Source organism: Perissodus microlepis, chromosome 4 (assembly GCF_051167445.1).
Source record: "Perissodus microlepis isolate ML-2025 ecotype Zambia chromosome 4, ASM5116744v1, whole genome shotgun sequence".
NCBI lineage: Eukaryota > Metazoa > Chordata > Actinopteri > Cichliformes > Cichlidae > Perissodus > Perissodus microlepis.
Window position 1 is genome coordinate 17,485,593 of NC_140464.1, and position 17,810 is coordinate 17,503,402.

General features: G+C 43.1%; 3 protein-coding genes across 4 annotated transcripts in view; 2 read left to right on the forward strand and 1 right to left on the reverse strand.

Moving 5' to 3' along the window:
* The window catches only part of fbxw9 (F-box and WD repeat domain containing 9), a 4,209-nt gene extending 737 nt beyond the window's left edge, over nucleotides 1-3,472 (forward strand). The window contains exons 2-7 of one of the 2 annotated variants that reach the window (XM_084926215.1): nucleotides 1-105; nucleotides 513-1,497; nucleotides 1,693-1,778; nucleotides 1,871-2,074; nucleotides 2,167-2,232; nucleotides 2,629-3,472. The exon at nucleotides 1-105 is cut by the window's left edge and continues 43 nt beyond it. In XM_084926215.1, coding sequence (XP_084782341.1) covers nucleotides 1-105; nucleotides 513-1,497; nucleotides 1,693-1,778; nucleotides 1,871-2,074; nucleotides 2,167-2,232; nucleotides 2,629-2,703 — 1,521 coding nt within the window. In that variant the 3' untranslated portion in view covers nucleotides 2,704-3,472. Of the gene's footprint in view, nucleotides 106-512; nucleotides 1,498-1,629; nucleotides 1,779-1,870; nucleotides 2,075-2,166; nucleotides 2,233-2,628 lie in introns of both variants that reach the window. The other variant, XM_084926214.1, reaches the window with a different exon arrangement.
* Nucleotides 3,473-3,568: 96 nt separating this feature from the next.
* Nucleotides 3,569-5,254, reverse strand: LOC146388730 (guanine nucleotide-binding protein G(I)/G(S)/G(O) subunit gamma-7-like). Its single transcript, XM_084926217.1, has 2 exons — nucleotides 4,435-5,254; nucleotides 3,569-3,714 (listed from the first exon to the last, which is right to left on the reverse strand). The coding sequence occupies exons 1-2, from the start codon at nucleotides 4,522-4,524 to the stop codon at nucleotides 3,589-3,591; spliced, it is 216 nt and encodes a 71-aa protein (XP_084782343.1). The 5' UTR covers nucleotides 4,525-5,254; the 3' UTR covers nucleotides 3,569-3,588.
* Nucleotides 5,255-5,395: 141 nt separating this feature from the next.
* dhps (deoxyhypusine synthase) lies at nucleotides 5,396-13,130 on the forward strand. Its single transcript, XM_084926216.1, has 10 exons — nucleotides 5,396-5,530; nucleotides 7,819-8,018; nucleotides 8,613-8,762; nucleotides 8,848-8,969; nucleotides 9,642-9,738; nucleotides 9,867-9,953; nucleotides 10,046-10,151; nucleotides 10,232-10,335; nucleotides 10,671-10,796; nucleotides 12,535-13,130. The coding sequence occupies exons 2-10, from the start codon at nucleotides 7,824-7,826 to the stop codon at nucleotides 12,628-12,630; spliced, it is 1,083 nt and encodes a 360-aa protein (XP_084782342.1). The 5' UTR covers nucleotides 5,396-5,530; nucleotides 7,819-7,823; the 3' UTR covers nucleotides 12,631-13,130.
* Nucleotides 13,131-17,810: the final 4,680 nt, after the last annotated feature.

Genomic DNA, 17,810 nt, shown 5'->3' on the forward strand with positions numbered 1-17,810 from the left:
TCACCTTCAGCTGAGTCCAGTGGCTTGTTGTCCTTACCATGGGAGATATTAATCCACATTGTCTCATATCTTCCTGTTCACTTTGTAGTCAACGTGCTGCCAAAGGTTTGTTTGAAAGCCTTTTTTACGGTTGGTTATTTAACTCTTTTTTTTTGTAAAGACAACATTTGATGGGGTCCCCGGTAGCTTTAAAGATGAGTTTTAACACCTCAGTATATGTCAATAAAGACCTGGTTTGACAACCATTAGAATGGGCACTGTGTTTTTCGAAGGGTATCCCTAGTAAGCTGCATGGGCAGAGATCACCCTCACAAACTTCTGGAAGCAGCCCTGAAATATGACAGAAACTGCTCAGGTCAACAAAGAGAAACAAAAATTACCCATAGCAGGTGTCCAAAAGGGGGGGAAAGGGTTAAAGATGAATCGGGAAAATACAGATGTTTGGCACATGGCCACATTTGTCTCATGCAGATGTTTAAATGTCCTTCGATACCTTCCCCTTCTTGTTTCAGGTCTGCCATGCGCTGAGTAACGTGGGGCAGGACAGGACCTCCTGGCAGCTCCGAGCACAGAGGTTGGTGGGATTGAGAGCTGCTTTTCCAGTGGGGCCAAGGGAGGACTTTGACTGGCCTGGTGCCTGCCTGCAGATGGAACAGCTCATAACCTGCTGGTCGGGTGAAGTTGAGCATGTAGCCAGACAAAACCAGGAGGATGAGGAGAGAAGGGAGCAAGCGATGCCTCAGGATGGGGAGCCTGGTGTGGGAGGCCAGGATGATGGTGGAGAGGGTCAGGTCGGAGTGGGAGTGGGAGTGGCAGTGCAGGAGGTTGCTTATGGTGCGGATGAGGCAGTGGAGGTGGCAGTGGAAGGTGAAGAGGGTGAAATGCAGCACGTCTTAGGTGGGGACCAAGTAGCGAGATTGAGAGAAGAGCTTGAAGACAGACTAGAGGGTGATGCTGCAGCACTAATGGAAGAAGAAATGGACCACAGAAGGGTTTTTATTGCCAACGAGGGCCGAGACGCAGTTCTTAATCACCAAGAAGACTTGCCAGACCACAGGAATCTGGGTAATGGGCAACATGTAGAGGCAAGAAGTCCAAGCCCACCACCAGCGCTGGAATGCATTACCCTGCCTACAGGCCACATTGCCCATGTAAACTCGGTCCTCCTTCTTGGGGGAGAGGGGAAGGTCTGTGCCACAGCTTCCAGGGACTGGAACGTAAAGCTCTGGGATCTGGAGCTGGGCTCGCTGCTGCAGACGATGGGACGGCAGGGTGATTTTAGCAGCCATCGAGGCTGGGTCTGGTGCCTGGCATCTCAAGGACCTCTGCTGGCCTCAGGGGGCTTTGACAGCACTGTGAGGCTGTGGGACCTGCAGGCAGGAGGTGCAGATAGGGCCCTCATCAGGACCGGGGCTGCTGTTCTCTGCTTGTCCTGTCAGCCCGACATGTTGCTGGCTGGTACATTTGACAAGCGGGTCAGCATGTATGACACCAGAGGTGAGAGGGATTTATATGAAGCTTGTTTTGCTGTGTAGAAAGTGCACATGAGGGTCAAGAGTTTAGTAAATGCAACGCAGTTATATAGACAAATGACTTGCTGAGGTGGGTTCTGTCTGTTTTTGTCCACAGCTGCTGCACCACTGGTGAAAAGCATCCGTATGCACAGTAACGCTGTAATGTGCCTCTGTGCAGATGACAAATACATCATCTCAGGGAGCAAAGACTGCACTGTGGCTGTCTATGACCGCAGAGCAGGCAAAGGCTTGAAGAGACTTCGGGTAGATTTCTTGAAGAGCTTGTGCTTTTGTAAACATACACATATCCACCTTTACACCAAGCCACTAACTCCACCCACCCCACCACTTTACAGCTGAGCTCCTACCTGCTGTCCATGAGCTACAGTGGCTGTGAGGTATGGGCAGGAGACAACGGCGGCATGCTCCACTCCTTTTCCATGCAGGCGGGGACCTTAAAGCCTGTCTCTCAGTTTGATGTGGGACACACAGCTCTGATCACCGGCATCCACAGATCCCCCGGTAGCCTCTACACCTGTTCATCTGATTGCACCGTCAAGGTGAGAGAATTCTTCGTTACCTTAAGCTGCTGGAACTTTGCTACTGAATGTCTTGAAAGTCTTGAATTGTAATTTTTCCGCCTGCGCTACAGGTTCATATACCATGCGCGCCTCCGAGGACGTTAAGCACCCTGCACTATCAAACTGGAGTCCATGGGGTGAGTGCTGTGCAGTCAGTCAACACTTTGTTTATATAGCAACTTTTTTATACAACTTTGTAGCTCAGAATGGTTTACACAACACACCATTTAAAACTGGTTTTATATTTGCTCTCTTTCTGGTTTTGGTTAGGATCTGTCAGTTCTGCAGTAGCTGAAGGGGTTGCTATAGTTTCCTTTAGGGAGGTCATACTCTGATCAAAGACGACACATTTTGAACTGTTTTGGAGGGATTCAATGTTAGTGATCGCAAAAGTACTGACAGTTCTCTCTTTCTGGGCATCAGTGATGATATTTTAACTTTATTAATGTTTATTAATGTGGGCTTCTTTTCATCGTTCATGTGTCTTCTCTCTCCCTCTCGTTTCTCTCACTGCACTGTGTGAAAACTTTCAGCTGAGCGTGGAGGCCGGAGTCCTCGCTATAGCGTCCGGTGACGTCAGGGTGCAAGTGTGGAGGCCCCGAAAATGAAGTGGAAGAAACTACATGGTAACAATGAAAACAGGAACCCTGGTCTTTGTTGTGTTGTTCTGTCTCTATACAAATCAACAAAGGTAAATAAAGAAGCTGCCGTTGCCTGGAAGCTGGCTACATCAACAGTCATGTAAGTGCTGAGTAAACAGACAAACACAGAAGGGAAGAGATGACAATGACGACAGATGATGACCAATCAGGTTATTTTTAATTTTTAAGTGAACTATTTTGAAATGACTGCTTTCAGTTGTTTAATTTAGTTGTAAATATGTGGTGGAGGATATTTCAGGTATTTTAGTCTTGTCACAAACCTTCACATTATATTTTTATTACTTTTATTTCTATCTTGTTTGATCCACTGAAAAGGATGGAAAAGCAAATATTTATTTCCATTGTTTACCCCAAAAATTTTCATTTTGTGCCAAAACTCACTGAATCACTCTTAAGGACACTTTAAATATGCTATGTTCAAACAGCACTGAAACCACAGACATGTAAATGTTTGTAATTATAATACATTTATTGAATCTCATATGTAAACTGGCATTATACAAGAATAATTAAACATTTCATGTACAGTAAACTAATTATTGCTCTGTGACAAACTGATTGTATTTCTATAGCTATTTAATTGAATACAGTCAGGAAAGTGTTATTATTTGTGTCCATATGCTGTGTGTGTTTTTAATATTGACCAAAAATCAATTTACAAACATGCTGAGAGACTGTTTCCACAGAAGACAGCATTAAAAGTTCTAAAAATCAAGTGCGTGGATTCTTTTGTGATTTTCCAGATGAGAACATGTAGTATCTTTTACACAGTACATGTTCGTGGTTGCGTTCTCGGACAGAGGTTTTCCTCACAGCGCCGTCTGGGAGCTGTCAAAGAATCAAACAGGTCTTCTTATCTTTGAAGGGATTGGATGAAGCGGCTATGCCGGTAAGCAGGGGGTCGCTGCGCCTGTGCTCCTGACAGTACTGGACTAAATCTGCTGCTGTCAGAGAGATCTGCAGGGGCAGAGAGTTGACTGGATTTTAGACACAAGTATGAAAAACTGTTGGACAGTGAGCATGGGATGTTTTTATAAAAAATACATATATATATTCAGTACTTTGGCAATTTAGCAATTAAAGTATAAAATGATAGTCCTGTGTGATACTAAAAATTAATATTGATCCAATACCAGGTAAATACAGATACTGATACCTTTAACTTATGTCGGCAGCTTATGTCGGGAGGGCAGTGTGTCATAAATTCAACCAGATGAATCATACATTTTCAAATTCTGAACACATCTTAATGACCACTGAAATGACCATTTCAGATTTCTATGTATTTTGTAACTGTTTTTGGGAGACCTGGGATGTAAATGTGTATGTGTCTAAAGCACTCTGGATCTGCTTCTGTTGTTTAAATGTGCCGCAGGCTTTAAATAAAACTGATGTGACAATAAACACAAAAAGATTAAGACATTATTCATAGCGCATGTTTAAATTATAGGTTTTTTTTTTTACCCCCCCCCACACACACACACACACAAAAGTATTAATTTAATACAATTTAGTGATCTACATACTGAACGTAGAGGATGGAAACAAATATCGACCATATCATGCTTAGTCTCAATCCAATACCGATACCAGCATTGGTATCAATACAATTAATATTTATATCAATCTGCCCACCTCTATAAAGCAAATTAACAGATTATTTAGATTCTTACCCACCTTGAATCTCTCCATGCTTGCCTCTACCCGAAGTTGATCCACCAGTTTTTGTGCCTGAATAACACTGCTGCTGCACATCTTTCCTGACATTGTCTTGAGAGCAAAAACATACTCCTATGACACCAAAGTTAGCAGCAGGAAAATGAGTTACACCAGTCACTTACCTGATCTAAACAGCTCAGGTTATACAGGAGCATCTGCTCAGAGATGCTCCTGGCTTTCCCTTTTGACCTGTACCCTCCTCTGTTTGTTGTTTTTTTAATTCCCTGTTGGGGCCAGTTCAAAGACTGAGATAGAAAAGGTTAGACAACACAGTGGTGGAAATGTCACAAACATCACATCTCTTCACAGGCACTGCTGGAGGCTGTGCTTCAGAGATGTGGTCTGCCCTTAAACCAAGATTATGCGTCTGTACTTTGACAGAAGATTTTATGTAGAAAAGTTTGCGCTTAGCTGACTCTTTTTAAGTTCAGTGATTAGTGGGTCCTGATGAATGACAAGTTTTAGGACAAGTAAAAAAAAACAACCCAAAAAACAAGAACTGGAAATTTAGGATTTTCTCTAATCCACGCACCGTCAACAGTATACATACAGGCCCAATATGTACATACACTCATTTAAATCTTTTAATAAGTAGCGCTGAGGGTTCTATAATGTCTTATAACTTGAAATAGTCAAGGCCTGTTAATTTCTCATTAGTGATCATGATTGACTGCAACTGGTGGGTGTAGCATAAAAAGGATTTGCGATTAGCTCTCACTGGACTGACCGACACTCAAAACAATGGGAAAGTTCACGGAATTCTGTACAGATCTGAGAAGGGATGGAAAAAAATCTCCTAAAATTTTACTATTTGTCTATCTGTGGAAGATGAGAAAGAAAAACACCGTGAACACCACAAAGGTAGAGTAGCTAAAAAAAGGGCAACCTGGATCACATTTGTCCCTTTTCACTTTCCGTAGAAGTAGCTCGTTTCTCACAGGCGATCCATGCGACGTTTAGGGGAATACAAATCTTCAATATTTGTTTTTTTGCGCGTAGTGACAGCCGTTTATTGCTCAGCCTTCTTCATCACCTGACGCCTCTTCAAGAACAGGTACGTCTTCATTTCTCTTTTAGATGTTAAGTCGCGATTCAAGCTAGTTTGACTCAGAGTTAGCTTCTAGCTAACGTCTATCACATGGATTTTGTATGTTTTCATTGATGTTTTAGCACCTGCTAAACGCCATATGCTCTTTTAATAAAGGCTAGTCCCTGTACAAAGACATTTATTCCAAAAATAAGTGGAATTTTACATCTAAAGTTTAGATATTTTGTGGCTGTGAAATCGATGTTATTTTTTTGTTAAAGCTGATCAAAACCCATGTGATGGCCAGAAGTCGCATTTACATTTAAAATATTCATCTGCTTACTCTCACATTAGCATGTGTTGTAACGAAAAGTCACCAGATATGTAATCCTCAAACAAAGTATTAGAATATCCTGATAAATCAATGCCCAGTCACCTCTCACGGCAGTGTTGGTACTCATAAAATCAGATAGCTGATTTTATAAGCTTGCAATATGTTTATGTGAAGTCTTAACAAGTAAAGTTACAGCATAGTTGAGTAAACTGTGCAGTATGTCTCTGTGCAGCAGATCTATAGCAATGTAACTGCAGTACAGTGCTGTGGTAATAAATATACATAGTTGTTTTTTTGTTGCACGCCTCAAAAACGTATTAAAGTAATTTTCCTCCACTTCAACTACGCTATGAAATTAAAGAGATTTTGAGCCACCAGAGACAAGAATATACAACAGACCTGCTATCTGCTCATTTCCAGCTCCATGTTTTTACTTATGGACTCTACTAGAGTATCTTTATGTAAATAACAGTTAAAATAATCATTTTTTTTATCTTGTACCTGGCCTCCAATGCTTCCCTAAAAACCTGCTTTCTTCTGATTGGCTGCCCTCGGAAACAGGTTTCAATAGCAGATGGGAGGAGCTGTTGTTCACAGAGCCAGAGCTGACCAAATTAATTAATCTTGGGAAGTGCACTGCGGTCGTGAGTTCTCAGAACCTGCTCTTTGAGCAAAAAGAATGACAACATCACGGAACGTAAGTTTGGATAACCTCATAGAAAGCTCACGGCTCTCCAACGGGAGATTGAGAGACCAGTGTTGGACTGTTAGAACAGCTTTGAAATTCATATGAGTTGTTCGCACTAAAGTAAAAAACACCATCAATTCATGCGGAGACCCTTTCGGCGCCAGCTGCGGTCTCAAGGCTGGAGCTGAACAAAACACCCTGATAACGACTGTGTTTAGACTGTTCCCCCCATTCCATGCAAGGCCACTTGGGTTGGCTGGAAGACTGTCTACTTAGCCTGGCAGGGCGAAGGACACCGTCTCAGCTGAACTCTGGAGACATACATACATACATACACTGATCCCCCCTCCCTTTCCAAACGCCTTCGATGCTTGTGCCCTACCGGGGAAGATGGCAGCCGACTGGACCAGCGCAGACATGCTGCAGGACCTGATGCGCTGTCTACACCGGCTCTTTCTTACCCTTTACCCGCCCCTGTTGCTTGTCTTGTGTTTCTATGGTGTATTGATAGTCATGTGCTTTTTGTGCTGAGGTGTTTTTTCTGTTATCAAACTGTTCTCCCACTAGGAGCTCAGTCTGAGTGGAGTTTTTTTTCTCCTCCTCTTACCTCATGTTATGTATTTTCATTGTTTTGTTTTGTTTTCCTATCAGCCTACCTTTCTGACATGTCTCCCCAATGTGATGTTTGTGTAAAGTTGGTCAGAAGGTTCCTTTGTAAGTGCACATGCGCCACTAGCATGCTTGCCTGCTGTAACCCTAATTTCCTTCGGGATTAATAAAGTATTCTGATTCTGATGAAGAAATCCTCCCTCACTGGCATCATTCAGAGGCCCAAAAAGAAATGGCAGAAACAAAGCAGTCTATAGTCTCCACTTCTGGTTCACACGGATTACTTTTACATATGTTGACCTTACTATGAGGTTTTTAGCACTGTAATGAATGATGAATAGAAAATCAGGAAAACTTCAGGAGGTGCACTTTAAAGGAATCTGCAGGATGGACATCCACCTTAGAAACATGCTGCTAGCCTTTCCAGGAATTCAGTTACTCAAATTTTTACTAGGAATCCACTAACTTTAGTTTCTTTACATGCAAACACTCCAGTAACCAAATGTTTCAGGAAAATGTTCTTCTCAACATTTGCACATTCAAATGAATCGCATCCTGAATAAGCTGGATCTGCAAGTGTGTGTTATATTTATTTACTTTTTACCTAAAATATGCTGAAAACCTCCAAGAAGGCCCATCTCTGTGGAAATCTCAAAGAGCCTGTTTGGTGATTGTCTTTTGCAGAAAAGATGGCAGACCAGGCCCCCTCAGTTGCCATGGAGGCTGTCCTGAAGCCTAGCTGCGACCTCCCTGAGGACATGCCGAAAATCAGAGGTTACGACTTCAACCAGGGAGTCGATCTCCATGCGGTGCTGAAGTCCTACCTCACCACGGGCTTCCAGGCCAGCAGCTTAGCCCTGGCTATCCAGGAGATCAACACCATGGTGAGAGGAATGCCTTTGGGGGGGTTATTAACTTTCAGTAAATGACTACAAGGTGTCTGGACCCACACGTTCTCCTGTCTTATAGTAGTTTTGGTTTTGCTTGCCCAGGTTATGCTATGTGCATCTTTTGGCATTTCTTCTTCCACTGCAGTACAAGAGGAGTCCTATTGATGGGAATCATAGGGATCATATTGATATGAATATGTCACTATTTTAAAAAAACAAAACAAAGAACCCTAAAAGCTTTTAACTTCCTGGAGTCTTGCTCCACTAATACTGAGAGACTTTTACTCGCCCTCCTCATTCAAAAAACTTATCAGTCACTCCAGACTGGGCACATGTGTCACACCCACAATCCAACCTGACTTTTACCCTGCGTTCTGTTTACCTCAAAACTTGGAGATGGCGTGCACAATTACAAATTTGTTGACTTTGATGAAGTTGACATTGAGCCAGCGGTGGTTTTGGAGCCAGCTGCTCGACGCTGTTGTGTTTGGCCTCATTTGTAAGGTGTGGTTGTTGCCACAGTGATCCACGTTGTATGTTTGCAATATCTGTTTATCTGTTGCTCAGCAATGATTTTGACCACCACAGATCGAGAAGCGTCTTGAACCAGTGGAGGAAGGGGAAGGAAATGAGTCAGAAACCCCAAAGTCAGGCTGCACCATCTTCCTGGGGTACACCTCCAACCTCATCAGCTCCGGAGTCAGAGAAAGCATCCGCTATTTGGCGCAGCACAAAATGGTACAAAATGACACGTCTTATGTAACGATCCACATAAGCTCTAAATCAGTCACCCGGTTTCTCAGAATCTGTTCCTCTGCGTCAGGTGGATGTTATTGTAACCACAGCAGGAGGCGTGGAGGAGGATTTGATCAAGTGCCTGGCTCATACCTACCTGGGAGACTTCAGCCTCCCTGGCAAGGAGCTCCGCCTGAGAGGCATCAACAGGTTTGTTAGTGCTGCTGTGGTTTATCTGTAAGCTAACATGTAAAATAAAAATATTAATAGTAAAATATAAAACTGTGTTTGTCGTGGCCACTCTTCAGCTTCTGTTTTAGCTCATCCCCCTGGCTTTCTTCTGTTTGACTTCCCCTTTTGAAACTTTTTTTTAAACAGTGTAGATGAACAGTATATAAGGCAAAGCAATAATAGGTCCACTTTAAAGAAAACATGCTTATTCGCCTTAGAATCAATGCCACTGCACAGAGAGGAAGCAGTGCCAGTAAACTAAATGGATTGGATTGGACTGGTGCTTATATAAGGCCACCTTTCCACAAGCCTCATTCACCCAGTCACACACACACACACACATTCATACAGTCCTTTTATCGATGCCTAAGCACTAATATCTACCAACCACACACACTCACACTCTGATCACCCCGATGGATGCACTGAAGGCAACTCGGGATACAGTTTCTTACCCAAGGACACAGTGTTTGACCTCATAGTCGTGGACAAGTTTCTTATTCTTTATGCTTTCATCACAAATGGCACATGTTGTGTTGGTGCAAGGATTTGACAGGCAGGTGCTGATCTGTGACCTTGGTTCACATAGAAAAACCTGCTGATGTATTGATTTTGTCCTTGTCCGTCTCCCTCTGTCTTCACTGGCTGTAGAATTGGTAATCTGGTGGTGCCCAACGATAACTACTGTAAATTTGAAGACTGGCTGATGCCCATCCTGGACCAGATGTTGCTGGAGCAGAACACAGAGGTGAGTCTCTCCCTGCACCCCAAAGCCTACTGCAACAATAGTTGTTAGTCTTATGCACTTTTAGGTTTGATATGTAATATACAACTTTAAAAAGAATTAGGAATAATAAGAAGTTTCTGTGATTCCAGGGCACCCGCTGGACTCCCTCCAAAATGATCCACCGACTTGGAAAGGAGATAAATAATACAGACTCTGTCTACTACTGGGCATACAAGGTGGTTATGCACCTCCTGTTCTCACTTGCTTTGCTTACTTTGCACTGTCTGTGCTGTTTGGTGGCTAAATGTGCTGTTGTGTTGCGTTTCAGAATAACATCCCGGTGTTCAGCCCCGCTCTGACAGACGGCTCTCTGGGCGACATGATCTACTTCCACTCGTATAAGAACCCCGGCTTGATTCTGGACATCGTAGAAGGTTTGTAGCGGCGCCGATGTTGCTGGCTAAAACGCAGGTTTTTAGTTGTTTCGTGTTGCTAATGCGCGCTTTATTTTCAGATATTCGCAGGTTGAACAGCCAGGCGGTTTTCGCCAAGAGGACTGGGATGATCATCCTGGGAGGGGGGCTGGTCAAACATCATATATCCAACGCAAATCTTATGGTAACTAAATTCTTTTATCTTTAGCTTGAACTTTTCTCACTTCTGAAAAAGTTTGATAAATTAGGTTATACCTAAGAGGTTCTACTTGAGTACAAATCTGAGGAACGTGGGCTGTCTGAGTATTTCCACTGTAGCTGCTTTAACAGTTACAGCCTGCAGTTACTTCACAGATTCACTGTAATACTTGTGAAATTTTCTACCTGTAAGTTGCTGTGACAATTTCATAAGAAATTGTTCTTATTTCGAGAAATATTAACAAGTTTAAACGAGTAAAGCAAACTTCCTCACAAACCTAATCAGAATCTTGTTTTGACACTCTCTCTCTTTCCTGCCAGAGAAATGGAGCGGACTACGTGGTGTATGTGAACACGGGGCAGGAGTTTGATGGCTCCGACTCCGGGGCCAGACCGGACGAGGCTGTATCTTGGGGCAAGATCAGAACAGATGCCAAACCTGTTAAGGTGATGATAAATGTCAACTTTACCTCCTGTTTTTACGTCAGATGGTCTTTATTCACATCAGATTTTGAGATGTCTTTGGGGGATTTTTTTTTTTTTTTTTTTTGGTTTTTTTTTAGCACACAAGTCTAAGGGTGTCAGTTTCAGAGGTGTTTTAAGAACTGAAAACGCCTTAGTTTGATTTAAGAGTGCAGTACATAACACCCATACGCTTGCTGTACTGGACACATCAGCTCCATGCACTTATGGGATCATTCAGGCATCACGGAGATGTTGGTTGGTTGGGTTAGGGCAGACCTTCCCAAAGTGTGGGGCCCATGGCAGGGGGGGCGCGGTATGAAAAGGGGGGGGGGGGACTAAACGCTTGGACACTGCTAGCACGGGCGCCTACAGAAACGCAAAGCAGGAGATGAAGCATCGCTGAATATGTTTCCAAACCAACTTCATTCTAAGCCAAAGACTAGAAAATATGGTGAAGCATACATTTTTCTTGTAAAACAAAGGGGGGGCTAGCAAAAAAAGTTTGGGAACCACTGGGTTAGGGTTAGGGTTGGTTGGTTAGCAGGGTTGAGATCGTATAACTGCAGGCAAGGCTGATCCAAACATTTCTGTTTTCATGACTACTGAGTAATGTCTGAGAAGCTAAGCTAGTATATTAAATTACTGGGTTTTTACCTGTTAGCTGTCAAAGGTTGATGGGGTATTATCAGGGGGTTTGTGAACACGGGATTTTCAAATTCATACTGTAAGTGCAGTAATTTTGGATCTCAGTGACCTGAGTCTCAAGGTCAGAGCTCGTCTTTTCTGAAAATCACCTTGAATTTTTACATTTACACCATAGGTGCTATTAAGAGGCTGGGGTGAGGTACTGGGAGCCACCAGTATTTTAATTTTTAATAATTTTTTGTCATGCTTAATATAGAGTCACGGACACTTTATTAGGTATGCCTTGGTTCTGCTGGTTCAGACCCCTTTTACCTTCAAAACTGTGTTAATTCTCCAAGGTGCTGGATTTTTATCCATATTGACAGGATAGCATCACACAGTTTCTGCAGATTTGTCGGCTTTCTGATGAAACTTTGTTTCACCACATCCCAAAGCCGTTCAGCTGGTTTGAGATCTGGTGACTGTGGTCTGGTGATTTGAGTACAGTGAACTCATTGTCCTGTTCCGAAAACCAGTTTGAGATCACTCTCTTGTATGTAAATCCTAGTAGTTCAGCAGTGTATGAATAGATGTGCATATTGAAGTGGCCGGTGAGTTTTTAATAACAAAGAATTTCCCTCTGTTTGATCTGAGCGACTTGCGTTTTTATTGCTTTCATTGTTCCATGTTTGGAGAGTTCCTTCATTTGCTGTCCTTCTTTTCCAGTGAAATCAGTTTTAGGGGCATTCAAAGTGTTTAGATATATTTTCATACTGGACCAGAAATGGCAGCGAGGTAACAAAGCAGAGCAACAGATTCTTCGCACGCAATGAAGGAACGAGAACAAGTCAAACAGAAGAGGGGGAAAATGGTGGCGATGGTGGTGCAACTAGGAGATGTGTTCCTCATTTTGGCCTCAAGGTGGCAGCGTCTGCACAGTGTTTGTGCTCAGAGTGCATCCAAGGCACTGAAAAGCATAACTAGGAAAACTGTCTGGTTTCACTTTAGTGAAAAACAATAATACAGCATCATTGTTTAAAAATATGATTTTTATAATAATAGAAAAGTGATCAGCGGCTCTGTTCTTGGTTCTCAGGTGTACGCCGATGCCTCTCTGGTCTTCCCTCTGATTGTGGCCGAGACCTTCGCTCAACACGTCGACAAGCTGGCCGCCGGAAAGAAAACGGATTAATTGGCTGCTCTGTTTAAAAACGACTGTCTTTGCTCCTCTGGTTTACGCCTTTTGTTTGTCAAATTGAACACTTCAGCCTGATCCTGGGTCAGCTTCAAGACTGTGTACTGTCATACATAGTGCTATAACTGAACGACTTATTGAATGTGAAACGGTGGTGATGCTTTCCTGTTTTAATGCTTTCCAGTATTTACTTGTTTGAACAAGTACAGCATTTCTTTTTCTTACTGTTCAGAAAGCTGAAATGTCATAGATATCATGCTAATGCATGCACCAAAGAGACGATTATGTCTATAATGTAACTGGTTTTAGCTGTCGTGTGAGTGTGTGTGAAAGGAAGTCTAGATAGTTTTAATTTATTTCATTTTAGTTGTGGCGTCACACACATACACCGCTCGATAATTCTTATTTTCTATTATATTAAGCAAACCTTTACTTTCTCGTCATGGTTACAGGATGAAAAATGTCCCTGTATGTCTTAATAAACCATGAAGTCATCAGTTCTGTCTCTGTTTTAAAATAGGTTTATTGCACTTTTACAGAGACTTTGTGCAGTAGTCCTGTGAGAAAAGGCTGCAGAGGATCTGTCATATGACACTAAATTTCACATGACTCGATCCTTGTTGCATAAAGAGTTTGAAGTGGCTCAGGAGCATTTCATCCAGGAACACAGGTGGCTATTAAGCATTGATTAGCGGTCACTTTATTAGGTACTCAAGCAATAAATAAATAAAGAAGCTCTGATTGTTAAACTTTCACATTTACATCTCTGTAAAGGCACAGATCTGAATTACTTTCCTCGTGTTTACAAGATTGACTTGAAACAATTCAAACTTACATTTGCATACCTCTGAATATAAGATATTCTGATATCTGGAACCTCTGTGATCTCGGGGCTAAACCGCATAATTAAAACCTCCATTAAAGTGAGGGAAGCGAACATTAACGGTGTCATTAAAGCTGTCTTTATGGCAGCAATACTCCATTTATAGCCTGCGGGGCCAAATCGGGCATGCCATAGTGTGCCAGCTGGCCCGCAGACTATTTTCTAATTTACTTAATATTAATAATTTAAAAGGTTTTTAGCTCTGTTTGATGCACAGACTCTAAAATGTAACTATTCACACCTGAAGAACGGCTGTTTGAATGCAGTAAAATATGCAGTTATAGGCCTGGTGTCAGTGGCCTTTTATGACCTTATAGATCTTTAAATGCTTAACAATTTATTTTCCTGATAAATATGATTGGCCCCTGGCCTGCTGTAATATTCCTTAACAGTTGTGGTGGGTTGTGTGAGACTAGAGCAGTGCTTTTAATCAAATAAACCTTCAACTTTATGACCCTCCCCCCCTTTTTTTGTAGTTATGAGATTCAAAAATCCTTCATAAAACTGTTTCCAAACTGAGCAAATAAAAAATTCTGCGCTCTGTTGCTTCGGGCAGAATTTAAGGTTTCAAGGAGAGGAAAAAAACAAAGAAAACTGAAATCTGGCTCAACTTGCTCAGTGAGCGGCAAATGCTTGAATAAAGTCTGTTGAGCGAGTCTAATGGCTTTGATGCAGCTTGCGAGATCCTACCTTCAAATCCTTCAAGCGGCACGTGCACGTGGGGTTGTTTTCTCACGCGCATGCAGATGCAGCACAGTTTTCTTCCACCCGTTGGAGGTGGGACTCCCTGGCCCCTTTTCTTTGTGCCGTCAGCCGAATAAGCCGCGTAATCTAGTATCAAGGATAAAGACGTTTCCCTTTGAAATACATCAGTTTACTACTGTGGGAATGGATATTTCCTGCAGCTAATCAGTGCTCTCACATCCTCTGCACAGAGCTGCTTTTACACCAGGATGTGTGTAACATGTTTGCTGAAGCTATTTTAAAATTATTTATTTATGTTATGGAGTTGTTAAAGTGTCAGCACTTTTAATGTGTTTGTGACCTTTTAATTTTTGGAGCTGAAGAAGTGGACTTGGACCCGGGGTAAGCTCCATATGCTCTCAGAAACACACGCACACACATTAACTGGGTGTTCCTGTTCTGGTACAAGCTGCTTTTCCATTCAGGCCTTCTATCTTTTCCTATTGGTGGTGGCACTGTGTGTGTAAGTGTGTGTTTACCCAGGGCTTGACAGTTACAATTTCTTTCTTTTTTTTTCTTTAAAGGCAGCGGTGTATGGATTTTTATCCCTATAGAAACCCGTGTTTGCTCTGCGCTTAGCTGAAAGATTACAGAGTCTGAGTGGGCTGAAAAAAGAAAAAAGTGAGTAGAGACCCTGTCTGTGTGTATCTGTGTGTGTGGATGAGCTGTAGTCACGCTATGATAATATTGTGTGGCGTCTGCACAGAGCAGACAGTGTTTTCCTCCCCCTTTCTCCTCCTGCTCTGAGGAACAATCAGCATACTGTGTGATGTGCAGGGCCGCAGCAGTCATAATGGCAATTATGTCTTCTTCCAGCCAGATTGGCAGCTTTTTTATGGTGAGAACCAAAGAGCCAGACTGGGAGGGAGAGAGAGAGAAGGAGAGGGAGCACTGACCTGCTGCACAGCTGCAGGGTGCGGTGGATCAGTGAGGAGTGAAAGGGGAAAAGAAAAGTAATATGCAGCCATTTACATATTTACATTGGTTTCTGAGTAAAGTCGTGTCCAAGTGTATGCAAGAACCAATTCCCATTGCTTTGTTTCTTTATTTTCACCGTTTTGGGTCTCTTTAAACTGTGTCCCCCCGCCCCCCCCCCTTTTTTTTTTTCAAGTGTCCGGTCACCATATTTCCAGATAAGAGAAGGGAAGTGCTGATAAAAATGTCTGTCTGAGTCACCTTCAGTTAGCTCAACTAGCTGCTTTGCAGACTTTTTCCACATTAATTTGCCCCGAGCTTTGCTTCTCAGACTGAATCCAACCTGCAAAAGGTCCAAAAACCATCCCCTCTTTGGAATATAACACTTTTCCCTCGCTGTCTTTTAACCTCCGCCAAGGATGTATGCTTGCAGGATTACTCAAAGAGTTATGGAGTTTGGGCTCGGCCCAGATTAGAAGTAATTACCTTTTGATGTCTATCCGGATCTGTATGCAGGAATTTTTGAAGGGAGAGAGGAAGATTATCATCGTGTCTTCACAAGTAGATGTAAAATACAAAGATATCCTTCTGGATTCAGGGAGTTGAATAACGCATGACGCAGAGTGGGTTTTCACCTTGTTAATGTTTGACTGAATGGGAAAAATATGATATACACAAGACACTTTATACATGGAAAAACATATCATTGGATCATTTATTTAAAAAACAAAACAAAATATAAATAATTCACTTTACCACTTTACCAAATTAAATGGACTAAAATCTGATTTCACTACCAATTAATCATTAAACTAGGCTACTGAAACTTTAAGCTAGCAGTAAGGTAGCTTTAGCAGAGCAAATAATATATGTATATATTAATATAATGTTTATGTATAGCAGGCCTATAGTTCGGATAACTTTCTAGAAAGATTTCCTCAGTTACTTTAAATTCCCGAACAGAAAAAGCTCCTTTAAAAAAAAAGCATGAAACCAAACCTGTGGCCTACATACGAGGGAGTATTCTGCACGTTGTTGCAAAGCCGCGGCGTCCTCGCTCCACCCATGTTTACCTGTTTGTTGTTTCCACGGGAACACCATCTCGGCAGCCTATTGGTCCACCCGGAGAGGTATCGGCAGGTGAAGGAGTGCAGCTGCGTGGGCGTGATGAGGGAGCGAGAAAGGGGCGGCTGATAGCGACGGAAAGATAAACATTGCGATAGGGTGGGCAATAAATGTATGGAAAGGGGGGTGGAGCTGTGATAAATGGACGGACAGAGGTGAAGGTGGAAGTGGTGGAGACGGAGGGGGAAGGGGGGGGGCACTGCACTGCACACACCTCGCTTGCTTTCTCAGAAACAGGAAGTCGTCAGTTGAACCGCCGTCTCCTCCGGTGACGCAGCTGGCTGAGTTTGATGACGGCCATGTGTCTGCGTTGCTCTGGCAACCGCTTGGACAAGGACAAACATCCGGATGTCATGTGTCTGTTGCTGCACCGTCATCGTTCTTCATCAGATTTGTTGTAGCAAGAAAACCCGCATTATCAACCCAGGTATCAGGACGGGCTTTGGTTTGAGCTTTCTAGTAGTCAGTTCCTTTACATCCAAATACTAATAGTGCACTATACCAGCGGTCCCCAACCTGTTTTGCGTGACGGACTGGTTTATGCCCGACAATATTTTCACGGACCGGCCTTTAAGGTGTCGCGGATAAATACAACAAAATAAAACTAGTACCGGTACCGAAAAAAAGAAGATTTATTCATAACACACGTGAAAAGACCAAGGAAAACCGAGTTAACGATAAAAACCCTGAAAACCATACATTTCACACCTGAGCCTCAACTCTCGCGGCCCGGTACCAAACGACTCACGGACCGGTACCGGTCCGAGGCCCGGGGACCGCTGCACTATACTGCATAATGCATATATGGTCAAAGGAGCTTGCAAAGAAAAGCGTCTGGACTTCTTTAAGTTACTTGAAGACGTTTCACCTCTCATCCGAGAAGCTTCTTCAGTTCTAAGGTCAAATGGTGGAGAGTCCCAGATATAAACCTAGTGGGAGTATCCCCCCACAGAGGGACAAAAGGACCCCCTGATGATCCTCTAATCGCCTGAGCCAAGGTGTGAAACTGGGTGTGGGTCCCAATCAGCCAGAGTTTCGGGTGTGTTCATTGTGAAACCTGGCCCCACCTTATCATGCGAATTCCTGAGGTCAGATGGCCCAGGATGTGAGTGGGCGTTAAGGCGTCTGGGAAGGGATCTCAAAACTGGATTATAGATGGCAGAGAGTTGGTGTTGAGAGGCGGTGGTTTACGACACCAACTCTCTGCCATCTATAATCCAGTTTTGAGATCCCTTCCCAGACGCCTTAACGCCCACTCACATCCTGGGCCATCTGACCTCAGGAATTCGCATGATAAGGTGGGGCCAGGTTTCACAATGAACACACCCGAAACTCTGGCTGATTGGGACCCACACCCAGTTTCACACCTTGGCTCAGGCGATTAGAGGATCATCAGGGGGTCCTTTTGTCCCTCTGTGGGGGGATACTCCCACTAGGTTTATATCTGGGACTCTCCACCATTTGACCTTAGAACTGAAGAAGCTTCTCGGATGAGAGGTGAAACGTCTTC